Genomic DNA, 20,932 nt, shown 5'->3' with positions numbered 1-20,932 from the left:
AAGATAACAATGAGGAAAAATGGGGTAACAGGAAGAATTCCAACATTTTAAATAGCACTCACTGCTGTTTAAGACACAAAGACAGACTAATCCTTATTGTGAGTACTTAACAGGTGAAATAATCCTTCTCTAGAAGCTAGCCATGCAGGATGATCAGCATTAATTCTTACTGTAGTCAGTGGAAGTTGGTAACAGTATCTTGCAGGAATTGGGCTACTTGTTCAATCAAATAAGAAGAAAATTGCCTTCCTAAAGAACTAAAGAATAGTATTTACACAAATGTTTCTTTTGAAATGCTGAGATTATAAATATTTTAAGTAAATTGAAAACATATACCTGATCAGATTTTAACAGCACCATTTCATCTACACTTATTCTGGCCACATCCTGGGCAGCAAGCCCAGCACCAATTTCAGGCATGCTAGTCTCTGAAGATGAATACGGTAATCCATGTCCATAAATATCCTCTTCATCACTTGAGGCAGATTTCTCAGTCTTACTTTCATGAGTGTTTGTTACCCATTCAGCAGTGCTAGTACTAGATCTAGCTTTGATTGCACTTTCAAAATTCCATCCAGAAATGGAGGTGTTCTCTGAATAAACCTCTTTAGAGATGTCAAACTGGAGAACAGAAGGATCTGACAGAGAATTGTTTATTAGAGAGTCTTGCTGTTGGTCTTCCCTACCAGTTTCATCACTTTCCTTTTGTGTCAGTGATGTCTGAACACCAGGTATACCATTGCACTCCAAAAGCATTTGGTCTGTAAGGTCTGGCTCTTCAAAACATTTTTCAGTATCCTGCAGCTTTATTTTATCTAAAGTTTCATCTATTTCACACAATGCAGTAAAGGCCTGTTGTTCTTCTTGGCTTACCCTTCCAGGACAGCATTCATCATTTGCAGAAAGCACACTAGGATTATATTCGGTATCAACACTGCTCGCCAAGTCTTCTGTGAGGATTAGAGGAGAGAGAGATGTCAAAGCATCTGTAATAGTCGATGTGCCCATGCCACTGTCACTATTTGGAAGTTTCTGTAAATCAACCATATCTCCATTTTCTTCATGAATTAGTAAAGTAGTAGACTCGGGAGACTGTAAGACACTGAAAGTTTCTGAACTGTTATCTTCTTGCAAGATCGTATGCGACTCCACACTGAACATGCTTTCCTGATCTGGAGATCCGGTACTCAAATGATCAATGCTCCCACTCATTAGGCTAGAAGTCATGGAAAATGAATCTGCATTCAGTGAATGTGGACTGTCACCAGAAAGCTGACGCTCATAACTTGGTATACCTTCCAGAGAGCTGTGGTTTTTCTTGGTCCCACTTTCTGTTCTCACAAAAAAAGGGGAAGAAATATTATTAATAAAATCTATTAAATATCAATGCAAAATAAGAAACTCAAATATTTCATCACAGAAGAATAGAGTTAAATGCAATGTTGACATATTTAATTTTATCACTTCACTACTAAATGATACATACAAAGGCCAACAAGTCTTAATTGCAAAGCATTTTAAAGTTATGAGACCAACACAGTAAATTAGAATGATTAACTACATATTTTAATAAACTAAAAAGCCTGGCTAAGGAATACATTGTCAAATATAAGAGACAAATATTAAACAATTCCAGCGTAAACCTGGAAGTAGAATCCACTGTATATTACCATTACATAAATGTTTGTTTACATAAATCAAAACAAAGTTAAAAGAATAAAACAAATACATCTAACAAGAAAAAAGTAATCAATTGATCACTTTCAAAACAAGCTTTCATCTTAAACATAAATGACCCACCAAAATATGTCAAAGTTTTACATTTCACATGATAATACAACATAAAGCTGTTCAAACACACATTTCACAGAAGTGTGTATCAAGTGACACATTCTAATAATTAGCAGTGGCACAGGAAGTTGTTAGACTTACCTTGTTTCTTCTTTTTTTTCTTTTTCACTTTAATTGGCTTTACAATGAGTTCTTGATCAAAATCTTCAGAGCTGATGATGCTGAACCGCTGTGAAGAAGGCTGACTCTCTCTCTGAGCTTCTGAAAGTTGGTCTGCACATATCATAAAACTAGAACCACTGTCCACAGAATTTACTGAACTGCTCCTGCTTCTTGATTCACTTGCTACAGAGCAGCCCCTTTTTCTTGTTTCATTGTTTAAGTCTCCCACTCTATCAAAGCTTTTTTCCGATAGCATTGGAGTTTCCAGATCATCTTTTGCTAAAGAATAAGAGTCATTTTTATCAGCAATAACTGAAGGGGAAGTAACCATTTTTTTATCTGTTTCCATTGAAGGGCCAGATGGTACAGATGCAACTACTGATAATGGGGTCAGCAATTTAGGGTTCATATCTGTTAAAGGACTCAGCAATTTTGAATTCACATCTGAAACTGACCAAAAGAAAAATAAAAGTATAAATACTAGAGTGTGAAGAGAGTAGAACCATAATTCTTGGAGAGTGTTGAAAGAAAAGAAGTTTTATCCAATGGAAAAATATTCTATCTAAACTTGCAACATTAACATACATATCATATTGTAATTTCATGTAAGTGGAACTATATGAAGTCATTTTAGTTAAATCAAACCCCCAAAGCCTGTATCAAATCTCTAATAGTAATATTCTGAATTTATATTTATGTATGGAGAATGGTGCAAGTCTTCAGCTTGGAAAACTCAACTGTGTCAGATACTGAAGTATCCTTTATCTTCAACTTCTTCATCCAAACATTCTGTAGCTTGCCAAAATAAGCAAAATTTACCAGATAAGTCACTGTGGTAATTAAAAGAAAAATATATTTCAAGAAGACACCTTTCAACCTATACTCACAAATTAAGAATAGAACAATAAGCATCCCTTAGAAGCCTGTGAGTGAAGAACTGCTTAAACAATTAAATGCTATCCCTAATCTAGTTCCTTTCAACACAAAATGAAAGGTCTAAAGCTTCTCTTTATCTGCCGATTTCGCTGAAACGTAGGTGCTGACCAGTGACACAGAACCAACCTATTCAGGCATCTCCAAACCAGGCAACTGAGATTGTGAACAAAGAGAGAACCACAATCAGGAACACAGACTTCTTCAGCACCATGGTTTTAGAATAAGGGCTAGACTGCACAGATCAGAGATGCCAGACTAGGATAATGCTGATCCACTCTCAAAAAGAGGGAACTATAATTGATTTCTTAATGCCTCAAGTCTTGCTGCAGCCAAAACAGAGGCTCAGATAAACAGATAAACCAGAGCTGTAAATATAATCTTTAGAAACAGTTAAGCAAGTCAACAGAAGCTGGTAGATTTTTGTTAGAAACTAGAAGGCTTTTGTTAAAAAGACAGGTACCATGTTCCACGAGGCACATACTGAAATTTGCTAATCTATACAAACCTATTGATGACAGTCCTTCAGGTCTACTCGAAATTCTTATGATGTCTCTATCTCCCTTTAGGAGAAAAATCTCATTGTTGGTACAGGACACAGACACAATATCACCATATCCTTCCAAGCCACCAATCAAAGCCTATAGAGTCAACAGAGAAAGAATTAATTGGCATGAGATTAATATGCTGCTTGGGCAAAATGAGGCTCTTTTTAACAAGTGTTCACTGGAATTTAATCAACATGTATAGCTACAGAATAAGGGTTTTATCTTATCAAAAAGAAAGAAAACTGAGAAAAGAAACAGGAAAGCACCTTTTAATCCTTACATAGCTCAATTTTTATACTAATTTTCATTCTGTATAATGCCAGGGATCTATTCATTTTCTCTGTCTAAATTAATAGCAACCAATCGCTTAACTCTAAAAACAAACAATCTGGTGAGGGAAAAGAACTGCTGTACAAATGTTCGATATAATTTAGACAAAACAAACAATTTGTGTTCACTTTCATACACATTTTTTAAATGACAAAATAGCTAACAGCTTTCTCCACACCAAACAAAATGGAATACTTGTTTTTTGGCACAAACACCAAAAACAGTAGAAGAAAAGGCAGAAATAGTTCCAGGCATGTTTTAAAGGTCTAAAACATCTCTTAGCATGCATTACTAGATTTTAGGTTTATATATGCTTTGCTACAGATACAGAATTTATTATGATGCACAGAAAACACCTGGATTGAAAGCTTTATATATTAAATATAAAAATTAAATATATGTAAGTCTTGTCTATGAGTATATCAATACAACCACAACTTGAAAAGGGAGAGATGAAAGTTTCCTTTGTTAAGTTTAAACATGAATTTGAACCATGTAAATGTAATGGACAAGCCAAAGAGAGTCTCACAGGTTAATAGCAGCACGACCAAAATCAGGTAAGAAAAAATATGCACCCACAAGATTTATCTACCTGGTTCACAGTGTCTAATAAGTAGATGCTATATTCATTCCAGGTCAGCACCCATCCCTCTTGGAAAAAGCATGAAACAAGCCCAAGGTGTTTCTCTGGGGAGCTACAACTTCCTCTGTCAGATGGCTCCAAACGAGGATACAGTTCAAAAGTTTTTACTCCTCCAGCAAATACATCTTTGAGTATGAATGTGGCCTGAACAGTTCCATGAACATCTGACTTCCAGAGACGGAGCCCAGGTCTGGCAGCAAACAGCGTCAGGTCACTCTGTTTACAAAGGCCAGGTATAAAACACGCTCCAAACTTGCCAGTGCTAGAATGTTTAAAAAAACAAACAAACAAACAAAAAACACTCTTTAAAAAGCTATACACAAAACTACAAACTTAGAAACAATTTTTAAAACCAATGCCACAAATTTACAACTGCAAGTTGGCAAAAAAAAAAGTTTTGTTCTTAACCTTAAGTATTAAGGCAACTGTCTGAAGTACAAATTTGGTTACAATAAGACAAGAACAGCGCTTCCAAATAACAAGATCTTTCCCTCAGCTTTAGATGTCAGACATTACATATGCTAAATGAGTTAAGTGACTTCTTCTAATATGCCTTATAGCCTTGGCAGTACTCTTTGTCCACCCCAGAAAGATCCCATTATGCAGTTACCTTTCTCCTAGAAAGGAGAAAAACAAGCAAAACACTACCAAATAATCCTAAGAAACTGACAGCCTCTATCTGCAAGGAGCAAGGAACAAGTCTCAAGCGTTAAAATCCTCATCCCTTGTACGTAGGCCATTATTATCATCATCTCAAAAAAAGAAAGAAAAAAAGAAAACACAACTGCTGTACATAAGTGGGGTAGTCCTTGGTATTCCTCTTATTATTCATATACCTGAAAGATGTACATTATAAACCTTCTTTCAAGAGTCACCTTCCTCTACTTCCAGATATAGTCAGTCACACCGTTGTTCTAAGATTCAGTGCCCTTTTCCTACATATCCAAAAGTGATTACACAATAAAAGATACCAGAAGGTCATACAAGAAGTTTCTAGCCTTCAAGTCAAATTTAAGTGCTTGCTATACATTTTCCCTTTTAATTCATCTCCATGTAGAAGAAAAAAAAATAAGATGTTGACTTGCTTTTTGCATTAGATAATGCATCACCCATTAGATGCACCTGCTTATAACGCTTGCTCATACCAAGCCACAGTAAACCATGAGGGACTGCAGTGGAAGTTTAAGAATTGTTTCTGTTTAAACAAGGGGAAAATATCTTAAACATTTTTTCATAAGTCTCCTGAAAACATGATTGTAACATATTGGCAACCATAAGTTTTCTAAGTAGGTAGAATCATCATTTCAATGTCTGAGTGCAAATAGCCACTGCAACTAAAGTTTTATTAGCAGACTGCTGTTGTATTAATTGTACTGTTTAGATCACTTGTAATCCTCTCTGAAAAGCTACAGTTAAAAGATGTGCCTGCATCAAGATTTTGTAAGGGTTACTTTTTTCTGGGTTGTGTTCCAACTTGCTTGACAGATTTCTCTTCTGTATAAAAAAGTAGAGTTCGTTGTAAAGTAGAGACAAGCAGCACTTTCTGGTTGTAATCCAACTGGACAATTGAAGATGGCTCTTCCAATACAAGGCTGGAGTTGCAAATACCCTTTTAAAGATAAATGAAATTAACAAGAGTTAACCTTTTAAAATTAAAGTATATGGTAATAACTAACACTTCAGAGAAGTTAATATGGCCAAGAAGGGGGGAAAAAAAAAAAGAACAAAGTTTTTGAACTATTGTTACATGAAGTTAATTTAACGAAACTGCAATTCCTTTATGCAGACCACATGGAAAATGGACTGTGCATACTGGCAGTGCCACACTATGAAATTCAATTTCTCTAGGAATACTAGCTAGCCTATTCAGCTTGAACTCAATAGAGCTTATTTTCTTCCTTTTTCTCCACTGCCAGGCCCCAAGATGCCAAGATAATTCTTACATTTGGTAGCATTAAACCTTTCTATGTCAAACCAGATGAGACCGTCATAGGTAAATCAGGGATGGTTGTAGTTTAAACTTTTCTCCCATGTATAAATTCAAGTTAACACTTATTTTGTAAATGTCCCAGGTCAGAATTAATTAACAAACCTTTAGAAGAATTCTACTTTTTACTAACATGTTATAGTCAGCCAGCAGAACCCAATTATAATTTCATTCTACATTCTAGACTGAGATGCTAAACAGCTCTGAAAAAAGCACTTCATCAATACAGTGAAGCAACAACCTTGCATCATTCAAGTATACCCTTTCCAAATAAAGTACTAGGTGAAATCTAAAGTTGTGGCTAGTTATTTCTGACAGAAAAATGATAAAATGGGGAGGACAGCTGTTGCGAAGGATCCCCAATGGTCATCTTGCAGCATGTAGCTATGTATGTGTGTGTGTATATATACATCAACAGTACAGTCCAGCTAAATATATGGTACTAAGCATTTAACTATCTGCTAAATATTTAAATACACAAACATTCTTTCAGAAAATCTTAAGTGGGAATAAAGGTCTCTAAAACAAATACTTACCTGGTCTAGGTCTAAGGCAGAGTAGACAATTTTCCCTTTGTCATCTCCAGAGAATAATTTCATTCCATTGGGACTCCAAGCTAAAGCTGTAATGCTACTTTTGTGGATACCAGCAACATCAAATCTCCGAAGCTGTGAAATAATACCAAAGCAATATAAGAGTGAAGGGGGGAGAAAACAGACACAGAGCCCACTCAGTGACTCAGACTGATAAATCAGCGGTCAAGTACAAAAATGAAGGTTATTTAAAAAAAAACACACACGCACACACACACACAATAAATACCTTGCCAGTTATTACAAATTAGTAATTTCTCAAAAGTATTTTTGATTAAATTTAATCTTTTGTAATGAAAAACCTGCTTTAAAATTAATGCTTTCATAAGCCTCATATACAAAGTTTAGAGCATATTTACAGATACTTCATCATGAAAAATTCTCTGGTTTTCATTATTATGAACAATCACCTAATAATCTAGTAGGATTCACCATACCTAGTCTCACAGAAGTTTAACCAAATGCAAAGATTTACCTGTTTGTTTCTTCCAGGCAATGAAGACACAAGCTGAAATACTGCAACCCGACCTGAGGCTGTACCAACAGCAACGAGATCATCAAAACAACTCAACAGCTTTACAAAAGTAATAGATTCACACTTCCCCTGTTGGAGCAAATGATATACAAAACTTGCTAAGTTATGAAAGACAGAAAACAACCGTAAATAGCCACTCAATTCTGAGTGACTGAGCACTGTTAAAAGCTTCATTAGAAGTTAATTTACCTCAAAATTATATTTTTTCATCTGGTTTAAATGCCTGCAGTAGAGATAAAGCATTCCAATGCTGCTCCCCACTGCAATGTAGTCCCCATTGGTATCAAGTGCTGTGAGGTATACCACTATAGATCGGAAGCCTTTTTGGACCTTTGTAGGAATGGCATTGAGAAGATAATATAAAGGACAAAACTCCTTAAATATAACTGATGAAGCCACCGATGCCATAGCAAGCACTGGTATCAACACTTTTAAGGTTGAAATAAACACATCTATTTCACCACATAAGGAAATCTGAAAGACAAAACCAAAAGGTCATTAACTTCTTTGAAGAGCATAAATGGTTAACAGAATACCCTTTAGCAAGTAGGTATGCAAAGATTGTCATTTTTTGTTTGTTAAGAAAAAAACAAGTTAAATTCTTCTAGAGAATGCAAGTTGTTCTGAAAATAAGAGCAAGATTATTTCTTGGACTCAGCCACATCTACACGTGGACGGTAACCACTAAACATGGGATAAGAATTTTTTCTTGCAGTTGTGAACTTTTCTAAGTTGAGTTCAAATGCGTTATTTCTTCTCATTTAGCTATTGAAGGAACTGTATAGCCACTGCCTGGCACTAAACAATCCATGCAGTCCATTTCTTCATCTGTCTGCAAACTCTAGCCTCAAACCTTCCAGTGCTGAATCTTCAGTTTACATCAAGAGTAGTATGAGCATGGGATATTTGCTGTGTAAGACAGCACAATAAGATCAAAGTCTCAAACTAGTATTTACGCCCAAATCCTTAACTCCCACTCTGTCCCAAGGAAAACAATACAGTTAGATCTACAACTACTAGGTAATCAGATAGTAAAAATAGTGTGGGAAGGAAGGAGAACACAAAAATCAGAGAATTCCCAGTGTGACAGACACACAAAGATATCCATGTAGCAATTTAATTTAGAAAGATAGCGAGCAAACAGTAGAAGAAACAGGCTTAAAAAACAACAACAAAAAAAACCCCACCACTATATGCCTGTGCTTCCTGTTACAGTCAAGTGAGTAACTTCATGTTGATGAGTGACACTCTACGCATACATATAGGAGAATTTTGGTATCTTTCTAAGAAAAAGGGAAACAAAGGTTGTATTTGCCCTCTTCAAGAAAAAATACAGCTGGAGCTCATTGTAGTAACAACATACTGGCAGCTTCAGAAAAACCCGATATTATCATGAGGTACATAAAATATTAGAAATATTAATTAAAACTAGTAATTTTTCTCATCACAGGATGACAACCTTGACAGGAACATTTTGCAGCAGTATCTGTTCTCCTCATGGATGACTCTAGAACATGGGAAAGAAAAGAAACTTCCACTTCTTGGATTTTATTTTGCCACAAGCTAGTCTGATTAACAGAATGGTTTAGAATCTGCCAAAAATAGCTGCAGTTTTCTGAGACAAGGATTCCAGCTTTCTGGAAAGAAGAAAGTTTTCTATGCTTGTTCAAAGTGCAATATTGAAGATTTTGTTAAGCTTCAGCAAGAGTTATAACTTACTTAGAGAAAGAAAAAACAGAAATATACCAAATTTAGTTGGGAACACTTTAAACATTCAAAATTATTCTGTAAAGAATTCCTACTGTAATTTGTGTGATATGCTTATTGTGCCTAGCTTGTATTTCTCCAAGGATAGAAAATAGTGTATGTTTGGCAGTTTCACAAACTACTTCTGGTGATATCTCAACTAAATTACAAAGAGAGCGTGTGTGTGTGTGTGTGTTTGCGCGCGCGTGCACTGGTTTAATATCTCCAGTACTGTGAAAGGTTCTGGTGCTCCATTTTTAAAACTGCTATTTCACTTATTGTGCAAGAGGACTGAGCATGCTGGCTTTGGGCCCTGCAACACTTGCTGTCAACATACAATTCCACTAAATCCAAAGGGATTACTTGCATGACACTACCCATTCAGGCCCATGTTAGACAAGACAGCAGGAATAAAGATTGGTTACTAGACCCGTACTTTAGCTGTGTCACAAAAACAGCCAGTGAAGAAGCTGACAGCAGTTATTAGATTATCTTAATTGTTGTGATAAATTTTACTGCTTGCTAGAGCTTAGACATATGAATAATACTCTCCTCCAGTGTTTAGCAGCTGTCATGTCACCTATTTCATAAAAATACCATTAGGGTTAGCTGATTAATGTGCCCCAGCTGGTTTTGAATGAAGAGTTCCTAAAAGAGTTGTTTACTGAGTTACCAAATAATCAAAGTGCTTTACCTTTCTTTTACAATATTTTCACACACCATCTCTTTCCTATCCTGCATTTTAGGACTCCTGTCCTTTCCTCTAGCACTTACCACCTTCTATCTACAGTCAATTAAGTTTAAAATAAACAAACAAAAAAACCACAAACCACTGCTGAAGTCTCATTTGCTGTTCTAAACATGCTGCTTTGCCAGTTTAATAATTTTACTGGCTGCTGGTCTTTTCTCACTAAAATATACTCTTTCTCCTAAGTCTCATGTGTACAAGTCTTCTTCTGTCTAGGTCTCAACTGCTACCACTCTCCAGTTAATGTCTCATGAATTTCACATATTTTGTTTTTTAATTCCCCTTTGTCACTCCCATAATTCACATCTATCATCACCCCAAACTGCTCTCTTAGTTGGAACAGTCTCACACTTCCCAGTTGTCAGAATCCATTCTCTGTCTTAGCTTCCATCACTCATCCTTACAGCTCAACTACAACTATTAAAAGCATAATAATTCATTACAAACTATGGAATTATGAAAAACTATTACCCAGAAAAAGACTACTCTTCTTTCCTGTACAACAACTAGGCCTGCAACCTGATTTTTTTTTTAAGTCTATACTTAACATCAGAATTTTCCTGATGACTTTGGTTTTTTTCCACAGAAAACACTGAGAAGAATTATTTCTTGTCATATAATAAATTTTTAAAAAATTGCTGTCAGATTAGGGTTCTCACTTCTCATCATTTATATACAACCCTATTTAGATCTTCTCTGATGGCAAAGTTTTTAAAAATGAAATTATTCTTTTTCTCTATAATCCATTCAACCTGTACAATCAAAAATGTATTCATAAATTATAATTTCTTGTCATCACACAAATCAGTTTCATTTTGGGTGGTTTACAGGCTAACAAAACATTTTCCACTCTTCATGTGAAAACATGCAACTGAAAGCTCAAACGATCACTTACTCAAAATATTGTTAACGAAGTCATTTTATCTGAGCAAAATAAACGTATAAAGGACTAAAGAATTACAGTGTGGCCTTTACATTCAGAGATTCTGTACAAACACAATGATTCTCCGCTGCTTTTGAGTCTAGAGTCTTCAACATCTCCCTAATCACATTTGTATATGATATGCGGTCTCTTTTTCTTCTTTAACGGTTTCAGGATTATACTTTTATCTGTTTTTCTGACTTCATTAATCAGAGACAAACAGTGGATATAATCTATCTTCTCAGACAGATTTTGGAATTGGACCTGCACATTCACTGTGTCAGCAGTGGTTATTCTGAAGAACATAAAAGCCATATAGGGCAAATCGGATTGTGCTAATCAGATCTCCTGCAGTGGAGATCAAGCAGAGCAAAATATCTTATGCTACATTTGAAAAACAAACAAACAAAAAAAAACCACCACAGAAAAAAAGGAGGTCTGTCCTTTTCAACCCACAAGAATCACAATGAGCTTTTAAGTATTTCATTAAAAGACAATACATAGAAAAGCAAAAAATCTTTTTCTTTTCTCTAGTCTCAGAAACAGGAATAGGGCTCAAGTTTGGCTACCAGAGACAACTATTGAGAAAGATAATCTTGTGGTTAAACAAGTACTTAGTGGATAAAGCTTCAGTTTCAGGGTATGCCACAGATTCACTATACAAGACTGAAGTTGTCACTGCATTTCTCTGAGCCCAAGCTTCCTCTCTGTACAAGAGGAACAACAACTCTTTTTTATTTCTTTGACATACCAAATTATATTTAAGCTCTTCAGAATACAGACAAATTTGTATGTGTGACCTCCATTTAACACAACACACTCATCTCAGCTAGATCCTGTAAACTAAAAAATAAGCAGTTATATTTTCTGATACATTTCATATTTTTAGCTACCTGACTGCCACACCTGTTAGCAGTGTTTTAGGCAGAGGGGCAAAGTTTTAGACCTGTTGCCCAGTTTTGAAAGAACAGCAAGACAGCCGAGACAATCCTCCAAAGTTTTTGATATAAAACAATAGCCAAGTAGAGGGGAGAACAAAAATTAGCACCTTACTGAAACAAAGGCCGGCAAAATTCAGCTTTCGCACACCCTGTTTGGCAGCAGGTAGATGACCAGTTAGCACAGAGGTAGAGATTACCTAATTAACATGCACATAGCTCAAGACCAGTCATAAATTGTTTTATTTCTGGCTCAGGGGAGTTTCTGTAAAAACAAACAAACAAAAAAAAACACACAACCACACTCAGATTAGGGGCTGAAAGGCTGGAAAAGGGAGAATCTGGGGTCACTGCACATGCACATATGTAAAGGCAGAAGAATACGGAGCCATGGGAAACCAGGCTTTGCTTGCTCTGTTGAGCGCAGAATACCCAGTTTCTCTACAAAAACCCTCGTCCTTAAAAGGCATTTCTTTATTCTGGCAGATGCTTCAAAAGGTTCATTTCAACAGTGTTGCATCTAGCACTCTGAGGGCTGCAACTACTCAAAGGGAAACGGGCACACACGGAGGCACCGCCGGAGAGGCAACCCGCAACGCTCGCTTTCCTGGAAGCGCTTCTGGCTTCACTCCAGCGCGGCGCTCGCACCGGATTTGGGCACACCGGCCCTCAGGCAGGTTCACACACGGTACGCTCCCGGCGGCCAACGTCCAAGCGGATTTCTTCCGGGACAGTCCCCCAAAGAGACACGTTTGCCATTACTGGGGGCTGAAAACTAAGATTTCTAGGTTTACTCTTCACGTTTATTCGTCTTAAATTAGCACCCGGGCGATACCGGTTTTTAGCGCGTCAGTACTGGGCTGTAACCGACGTCACGGGAACGAGAAGTTTCACCTCAGCAATAAGCTGCTAAGCCCACGCGGTGCCCAGCGCGGGCGAGACCGCTAACGGCGGCCGTTCCCACAGCGGCGGGATGCGGCTTGTGCCCCCAACGGCCGCGGCGGCCGTTTGAAACGGGGCAGGCGCGCACCTGCCGCCGGGCAGCGCCGCGCCGCTCCCGCCTGCCGCCGCTCGCCCTCCCCCGTCCCAGCCGCTCCCCGCGCTGCAGAGAGACGCGCGAGGCGGCTCGCTTCCCCCCGCCCCAAGCCCCGGGAGGGGCGGCGGGGCCCCAGGCGCCCGCGGCCGGCCCGGCGGAGCCGCCTCGCCGCGGCCCCGGCAGGCCCCACTGGGGGTGGGCTGCTCAGCGGGGCCGGGGCGGGCGGGCCTGGAGCCGGGACCGCGGGGAAGCGGCGCGGCTCCGCTCACCTCGTCAGGGGCTCGGCGCGGCCATGGCTGCGGCGAAGGAGCGAGCGCGGCGTCGCCCAGGCCCTGCGGCGGCCGCGGCTGCCTGCGCCGCTCGGCGGGGCGGGGCGGGGCGGGGCCGGACGTGAGCGCGCGGCGCGGCGGGGCGGGGCGGGGCGAGCGGCGCCGCCATGGCCGGTGAGTGCGGCCCCCCGGCGCCGCCCCGCCCCCGCGCCCCCCGGCCCGCGCCCCGCCGGCGCTGCGGGGCCTCGGCTGCCCCCGCCGAGCCCCCGGGAGGGCCGGGGCGGCGCTGCGGCCCCCTTGGGGGGGGGGGGGGCGAGGGGAGGTGGCGGGCCCCGGCGCCTCCTAACCCAGCGGCAAAATGTCCGCCGAGGCGGAGAGGCCCCGGCGGCCGCAGCCCTCGGCTGAGCCGGCGCTCAGAGGGGGCAAAGGAGCCGCTGCGGTGGCTTCTTGACGTCCCCCGTGGCGTCAGCGTTTGGCGTAAAAGCCGAAAATGAGCTTAACAATGCGTGGACAAAAGACCGTTAGATCGATGAGTACTGCAAAGCCGCTGCTGTCCATGTCACGATACTGCATCGCAGAATAGGCATAGTTTTTAACAACGTGATTTTCTTGTAGATAATAACACGGTTTAGAGGTAAGGAATTTGGTTTCATGATTAAGGATAGTTAAATTCATGCAGTTTCCATTTTACTTCAATCAGTGTTCAGCAGTAAAGCAAGGAAAACATTCAGACACATACCGCTGCCCAACAGCACACTGATTTATCGCTATGTGTTTTTAAAAACTTGAATTTTCCTTATTGTCTTCTGTAGCAAAGAGTCCTGCTGATGGTACTCCAAGAAGACCTGTCTTATCTGTCAGTGCAAGAAAGATTAAAGATAATGCAGCGGACTGGCATAATTTAATGATGAAATGGGAGAGACTGAATGATACTGGATTTACCACAGCAAACAAAATTGTCAACCTGAAAATCAGTGAGCAGTAAGTATGCCAATGATACATACAAGTAAAGACAGTGTAGAGGTTGCCTTTATTGTGAAATTAGTCCGCTTCCTTCACTAGAAAACTTTTTGTAGAGATAGGGAGAGAATATGTCAGAATGAGTAAAGTAGCTCTTAGATCAAACCAAGCAGTTGTACTTTCCAGTTATATAAAATATTTACATTCAAATAAGATTTAAATGTCTCATAAAGATTAAAATAATCTCATGAACTAGTGGTATTTGCAAGAAACAAAAAATGTTTAATATATGTACAGTTAGGTATAATGGATATTTAAAATACGTAACATACAAAGTTAGAATCTAATCCTATGATCTTTACTCATGTGAGTTCCCTTACTATCCTGTGTATTTACTCTAAAGTCAATATTATCAGTTTTCACTAAGGTCAAGAGTTCAGCAGATTTCAAGTAAGAATCAATGACTTATAAAGACAAAAAGTTGTTATAGCAGCGAAGATTTAACAAAAGCAATACTTTTGGTAGAGATACTATCTTCAGGCTCTAAAGGAAAACCTATAACTGACAGGGTTCTGACAGGCAAACTCTGTAATATTTTGCTGTAAAGGTGTCAGATCTTCCCTTCCCTCCCTGTCTGCTCCCTCTGTCAAATTTTACAGCTTCTATGGGAAAGTCAGCAAGACAGAATATGATACATGCCTGCACCTTGCCTGCTCTCAGTTCACAGTTAAGTGTCTTCACTTAAACTGTCAACAAAGGTGAGTTTGTGGAGAGGCACCAGGCTGTCAGCTGGACCAGCTGAGGCCTGGGCATACCTTATACCCTGTCACTACGAGAGAGTAGCATCCAACAGAGAGGCAAGGTAAAGTGTTGGGGGTAGTGTTATCTTAACATCTGCAACTGTTTCTTTTGAGCATGAGCTCTGAAGTAGAGTAATTGAACATTCCTCTGAAGGTTATGGTACCAGCTCAGTTGCTCACTCAATTGCTAGATAGGTCCCTTACCTTCTTTCATGTAGGAATTCTCATGTACAGCTTGTGAGAGAGAGATTTTGTAGGTTCGGATGACATGGATTTTAAACCTCTGTGGCTAGGTAAACCTATATGCCATGGTTTGAACTGCCTGATGCTTCTGTTTTAGATTCCAAGACAACAAATTGGAGATAGCATGTGATAACAGTGCTACAGAGTCTGAAAAGCCATCTCCAAAATACAATGAAGAGCTGGATAGTTGCTGTGCAGAATTACTTGAGACCTTAAAGAAAATGGTAATATTCATTTTGCAATTTTGACCTGTATTTTCCAAGCATGACTTAAGCAAATGACCTCAAATACTGTAAACAGAAAAGTGGGATTTTTAATCATAGTTCTTTGGCTTCCAACCTGAATGATTATAAGTCAAGTGTGCTCCATTTATTTGCTTGATTGGTAAATTTTAAAGTTGGTTTTACATTTGTCTTCTGGTTATAATTTACTCCTCCCTTTATAATGTGATCTTCTGAAAGAGTCCTGCAAAAATCTGTTCTAAAATTGCACCTGTCGTCTTTTTTCTCATCCTGAATATTTCCTCCATTTAAAACAAAACAAGTTAAAGCACTGAACAAGGTTTTATCTGCTGTGATATCTATTGCAGCTAGCTTTGATCAGACATTATGCATTACATTTTTAGTCTGCCTAGCTGTATTTTCCATGCTATAGCTTCCACTTCTGTAAGGGATAGAGTAAGAAAATTATTATGCAACACACCTTCTTTCTGGATATGTTGTCAGAAATGAATGTCACCTGTCAGGTTGGCATAAACAAAGAAATATTTTTGCTTGTTATTGTAATTTAAAATTTTACTTAAAATTAACTTTTACAGCCTTTAGCAATAGTGGAGGGTTGTTAAAAAGATGATTGGTGTAATGTTTCGTTGAGCATTTTTATACAGAAAAGATACTAGTCTGGTATTTAGAATAAGCAGGAAAGCAGCTAGATTTTCCTCAAATTTTGTTCTGTGGGAAAAAGTACCAGCAATTTGAGGGTTTTATTTTTTTCCTTGAGATAGTGTTGTATTCAGCCTAGCAGATGTGTTGATGCAATTTTTCATTACTTTTGAGTAATAGAAGTATAAGCAGCCTGTGTTAGATTGGATACTAAACACAGCTACTACAAACATATTTTATTTTTCATTTCTTATGAGCATATACTTTTTTAAGGATTTATATAAATATCTGTATTTTAGCTTCTTGACATAAAGATACTGTCTTCAAGCTCCATTTTGTTTTCCCAAATATTGGGCCCCTTAGGTGATGCACAAAAACGGGTGACCACAAAGAAAGTAGACAGAATACCCTCCTTCTCATAGCAAGCTGCTAAATGAGCCTAGATATATTCTCAGTCATAGCCGGAGCTGCTTTCCACAGCTGCAGCTAATCTTTTGATACGAAACTTAAGTCATATTGGCCTGACAACATTAAGAAGCATGTTCTTGCAGGGCTTGTGCCACACCTGTTCTTTCATAGAAAGTTTGATGTTTTTCCCCAGTACTAAATTGCTATAGGAAAAACTCAGAGAGGAAAAAATGAGAGAGAACTTTAATGTATTTATACATGGGGAAAGTGAAAAAAATATGCAAAATCAGAGTCAGTAGTCATATCTGTAGTGTTTGGAAATTTAGGGTATCTCATATTAAATCTGTATATAAATTCCAGCACTGATCCCTGCCTGAAATTATAAAGTGAGTTAGAAATGTAATGTCTAAAGAGGGTCTTCAGAAAGAATGTGTTTTAAAAAAAACTGTTTAAGATTATAGTAGGCTAATGTTCCTGAGATGTTCATTAATATTACATGTTCATCATTATCAGACAAAAATACAACTCAAAATGGAAAAGCTCTCTTTGACTACTAAAGGAATTTGTGACTTGGAAATGTTCCACCATGGAGCTGGAAATTGCACAGCACCCCTATTTCACACGTGGCCCACACCATACTTCTGTAAGTAAAATATTGATCACCTTAGATAAATGCATTATGTCACTCATGCAATGTAATTTAGGAAGATTGAAAAAGAAACCCTTTTACTTGGATATCTGTGTGTGTGTCTGTGTGTCAGGGAAAGAGTGAATGAACCTGTGTCTTTTATAATTGACTAATCAATAAACACATGAGTGTGTCACTTGGCTTAGGGTTACTGCTGCTCTTATGAACTGCTGGGTATTGTCTGACATGCAGCAATTTCAGCAGTAGTTATAAAGCCTGATCCAGTTAAAACTAAGCTTGTCAGCAGCTTACAGTGTCCAGTATGTACCAGACATGTCCTTTGTAAAGAGAGACATATTTGCAACTTGATAGTATTAAGCTGTAGTCTACAAACTACCTTGTTACTTGACACTGAAATTATATCCTTGGATGCAAAGAGCAAGCTATACCTCAGTTAATTGTCAGGCAGTCAAAGAAAAATACCTCAGATCGCAATGTCAGTCAAGACAAGTAAAGAAGCGTTCAGTTACTGTCTACTGTTAGGATTCACTTGATGGCAAGAAATAGGCCCTTTTGTTCTTCCAAAAATTCAGGAATGACAAAAAGTTGCCAGACTTCCAGTCTGTCTGCTTCCCAATGTATATTACTGCAGTTTTAAAGCTGTTTGTTTGAATTCAGGAGAAGCCTGACTGCGTGCAGACCAACTGGAGCTTTGGTGAAGTGGAACTCATTCTTTTATGCAGCCCTGCTCCTTACTTCACTACCACAAGCTAGCAGGAATTGTATGTGCTGGTTTCTGCCTGCTTGAAAGGGTGACCATGACAAAGCCAACAGCTATCAAAACACCCATTGTGACCAAATCATGTAGTGATGCTCTGCACTCCCTGAATGACTAATTCGTCCTGAAAATAGTAATGGTTCTGTCTCAAGTTAGAGATACAGGATCAATCTCTCATTAAAAATAATTTGGTTATTTTTTAGAAAGTCAGATAATTAAAGAGATCAGATAAAGATATTATGAATAAATATATTTAAAAGCTCCTGCCAGTATTACTCATAAAACTAGTAACAATATTGCTTTTTGTATTGGGCAGTTCAGTTTCGATCTGTTTTTTTGTTTTGTTTTACCATTATTCTTCACTCTATTGGTATCATTTACTAGTGATCATGCATTACTAAAGTGCATGAAAGCATGTGAGGACAACCTTTAGATTAGCTAAAATTATTAGTGTCTCTAAAATAAGAAGTTTATTTTTCAAAATAGCATTACAAAATTTTAAGACTAAGTTTCAGTTATTTAAAAGAATAGCTATAATAACTGCTAATTTTAGAGCAGATTTTGAGACCCAGTACCACTGCTTATTTTTAGAATTAAAAGAGGATTTATATCAAAACCAAAAGTGTTTAAAAATATATCCAAAAGATGAGGAAAATGTTTAGCATTTTATATTTCAGTCTGCAGACATTCTTAATGTTGTAAAAAAGCAGGGTGTCAGACTTTTAAAAAATATGTGGAAGAGCTTGTATATCAAGTAGGGTTTTTTTAATGGCTAACATAACACAAATATAATTTAACTTTTAGAGAATTGCTGATCTATTAGGATTGATGTGCTTGGTTTTTCAATCCATTTTAGATGAGGTCTCTCTGAAGCTCTCTCAAATGTACAAGAAGGAGCTACAACTCAAGCAAACAATTGTGCAAGATATTGCTCATTCTGCTGACCAGGATCTGTTGATGGTCTATTTATCATCATGGTTATACCAGCCTTACATTGATAACAGCAGCAAACTACTATTAGAAGCCATGCTGTTGGAAACAGGACATAGACAGTGCTAGAACTGCAAATGTTACTTGGCTTGTTTCTGAAGATACTCGCATGAAATTGAAATGGCAAGTTTGCAAGGCTCACCAAATGTGTTGAATTTTTGTAAAACTTATTAAAAATATTTTTCTCTATTTGTATTTATTATTTTGTCTCAGCCAATATTCTTTTTTCCGCGTGGAACAACCTGTTTTAGTTTGCTTTATCCATCTAAAGCTTGGCTGTGGTGCAGCGGTGACGAGAAAAGTTCTGGGTCCAACAGGTTGACTCTGCAGCTTTATGGTTAGGGCATTCAGCTGAGATGAAGACATAGATTTTTGAGGAAAACATGACCAAATGCTGGATAGTATTTCCATCTTAATGAGGGCAGAATAGCACAGCTGTCCTTCAGCAGCTAACAGCTCAAACCTAAACGTTTGCTTTTAAGTGGTGAGTGGATGGGATATAATTTTTCCCAATTTTTAACAGTAATTAATATTTCTAAGTACATCCCCAACTCTGCTTTGCATTCATGTTTTAAATAGCTTGTTATCTAAAAGCGAGGTGTCAGTGTCATGCAGTCTTGTAGGAATGTCATTTGATGCTGTTATGATAGTTTGGTGTGTGGTCCTGAGAAGTTGCTACAGAAAGTGGTGTAAATTCTGGTTTGGCTTGATTACACTGTGACACTTGAAGAGTGATCCAAGCCTGAACTAGTACATTTGGCAGGTTTAGTACAAATCACTATGCCACAACCATTATATGAAAAGGTCTTTTCTCTTTTAATTCTTGTAACCTTTGTAACCTTTTTCTTTTAGAGATGTTTCGTGAAGGCTTCTATTGAATAAAAAAAGGCCCTGCTTCAGCCGTGTCCTTGTGCAATATTGTTTGCTTCTTATCACAGAGCTCAGTAAGCCTTTCCTTGGATAACTCTTGCTGATGTTAAGCATTTTTTCCTTTAAAGGTGCGTCACCTCCATCTTTTGATTAGCAATGTACATGAAAAGATTTATTGGCTCAAATTCTTGCTTTTCTTTTTCCTGCTGCTGCTCAAGTATGAGGCTCTGTCTTTCTTGGCAAGGAGAGTAGAGAATGTGTTTAGGAGAAGCTGGATAAGTGCAAATACTAAACATCAAAAGGAATTCAATACCCTTATTTGCTTTCTCTCCTGAAGATGTAATAATCACTGTAGCATACCACTATGTCAGAGGCGGGTAACGTGGAGAAGCTGCTACAGTTACCAAGCTTTTGATAACTGTTAGCTGTTCTTGCAAATTAGCACTTTTCAGAGAAGTGTATTACAACTTGGAAACTACCCAGCTAATCATTTCATCAGTTTAGTTAAATCCCTAATGTGCAATGAATTTAGGTCTTTGTCTTACTTTGTTATGATTAATAATCCAAATTCCTCCCATTTACTATTACTGACTGCCTATATGACCCATTCCTGTATAAACTGTTGCTTCTGGTCTCCCATTTTGCACAATTATGTAGCATTCCTAAGTGCTGTTGACTCATTTCTGTGCCCTGACAGATGTTTACCCTTGATTATTCCTGAAAAAAGAAGCATTTCAACTAAAAGACATGTGCATGGAAAGCAAACCACTATGAAATGGCCACAATGGCTGTGGTTTGACATTAGAAAAATCTAATTAACAGTCAGAGATCTGGAACAGATTTCTGATAGGAAAAGTAGGGTCACTTAACTAGTTCGAAGCTGAATTTTGATAAGCTTGGCAAGGGGAGTATACGAGTTGCCTGCAATAACAGAGCCGAGAGACATAAATTGGAAAAGTTTTCTCCATGTATTCCTCTGGCCAACAAAGAGGTTGTTTCAGGCAGCTTAATAGCGTTCTATTCTTACCCCCAATTTCTAGTATTTAAGAAGAAATACTACTGTAACTCAACAAGTAGAACAATCAGTTATGAATAGTTTTGTTATTTTTTATTATTTTTCAGTGCAAGAGTTCCATCTAGTTTAACAACCACCTCAATTTATCTGAGTAGAGAGAGACCTTATCACTATGGAA

The 20,932-nt window shown here is 38.3% G+C and overlaps 2 protein-coding genes across 11 annotated transcripts in view; one reads left to right on the top strand and one right to left on the bottom strand.

Annotated features, from left to right (window-relative positions):
* Positions 1 to 13,241, bottom strand: part of TECPR2 (tectonin beta-propeller repeat containing 2) — a 46,086-nt gene extending 32,845 nt beyond the window's left edge. For 3 of the 8 annotated variants that reach the window (XM_067294997.1, XM_067294998.1, XM_067295002.1), the window contains exons 1-8: positions 7,712 to 7,973; positions 7,463 to 7,591; positions 6,931 to 7,062; positions 5,859 to 6,016; positions 4,357 to 4,669; positions 3,395 to 3,527; positions 1,933 to 2,403; positions 337 to 1,331 (exon numbers count right to left, since the gene is read on the bottom strand). In XM_067294997.1, coding sequence (XP_067151098.1) covers positions 337 to 1,331; positions 1,933 to 2,403; positions 3,395 to 3,527; positions 4,357 to 4,669; positions 5,859 to 6,016; positions 6,931 to 7,062; positions 7,463 to 7,591; positions 7,712 to 7,930 — 2,550 coding nt within the window. In that variant the 5' untranslated portion in view covers positions 7,931 to 7,973. Of the gene's footprint in view, positions 1 to 336; positions 1,332 to 1,932; positions 2,404 to 3,394; positions 3,528 to 4,356; positions 4,670 to 5,858; positions 6,017 to 6,930; positions 7,063 to 7,462; positions 7,592 to 7,711; positions 7,997 to 8,709; positions 8,737 to 13,181 lie in introns of those variants that run through there. The other 5 variants (XM_067294999.1, XM_067295001.1, XM_067295000.1 and 2 more) reach the window with 5 other exon arrangements.
* An 84-nt stretch (positions 13,242 to 13,325) lies between these two features.
* On the top strand, positions 13,326 to 19,768 carry CINP (cyclin dependent kinase 2 interacting protein). Of its 3 annotated transcripts, none has more exons than XM_067294992.1 (6): positions 13,326 to 13,355; positions 13,994 to 14,162; positions 14,801 to 14,899; positions 15,282 to 15,408; positions 16,987 to 17,116; positions 18,736 to 19,768. In XM_067294992.1, exons 1-6 carry the CDS (start codon positions 13,349 to 13,351, stop codon positions 18,936 to 18,938), a joined length of 735 nt encoding a protein of 244 aa, XP_067151093.1. In that variant the 5' UTR covers positions 13,326 to 13,348; the 3' UTR covers positions 18,939 to 19,768. The 3 variants fall into 3 exon arrangements, with proteins under 3 accessions (XP_067151093.1, XP_067151094.1, XP_067151095.1); XM_067294994.1 differs by lacking the exon at positions 13,326 to 13,355 and adding an exon at positions 13,504 to 13,815; XM_067294993.1 differs by lacking the exon at positions 14,801 to 14,899.
* Positions 19,769 to 20,932: the final 1,164 nt, after the last annotated feature.

This window comes from Apteryx mantelli, chromosome 4 (genome assembly GCF_036417845.1).
Source record: "Apteryx mantelli isolate bAptMan1 chromosome 4, bAptMan1.hap1, whole genome shotgun sequence".
In the NCBI taxonomy this organism is placed as follows: domain Eukaryota; kingdom Metazoa; phylum Chordata; class Aves; order Apterygiformes; family Apterygidae; genus Apteryx; species Apteryx mantelli.
Note: the sequence above shows the minus strand (reverse complement) of the source record. Positions and strands in the feature narration are given on the sequence as shown.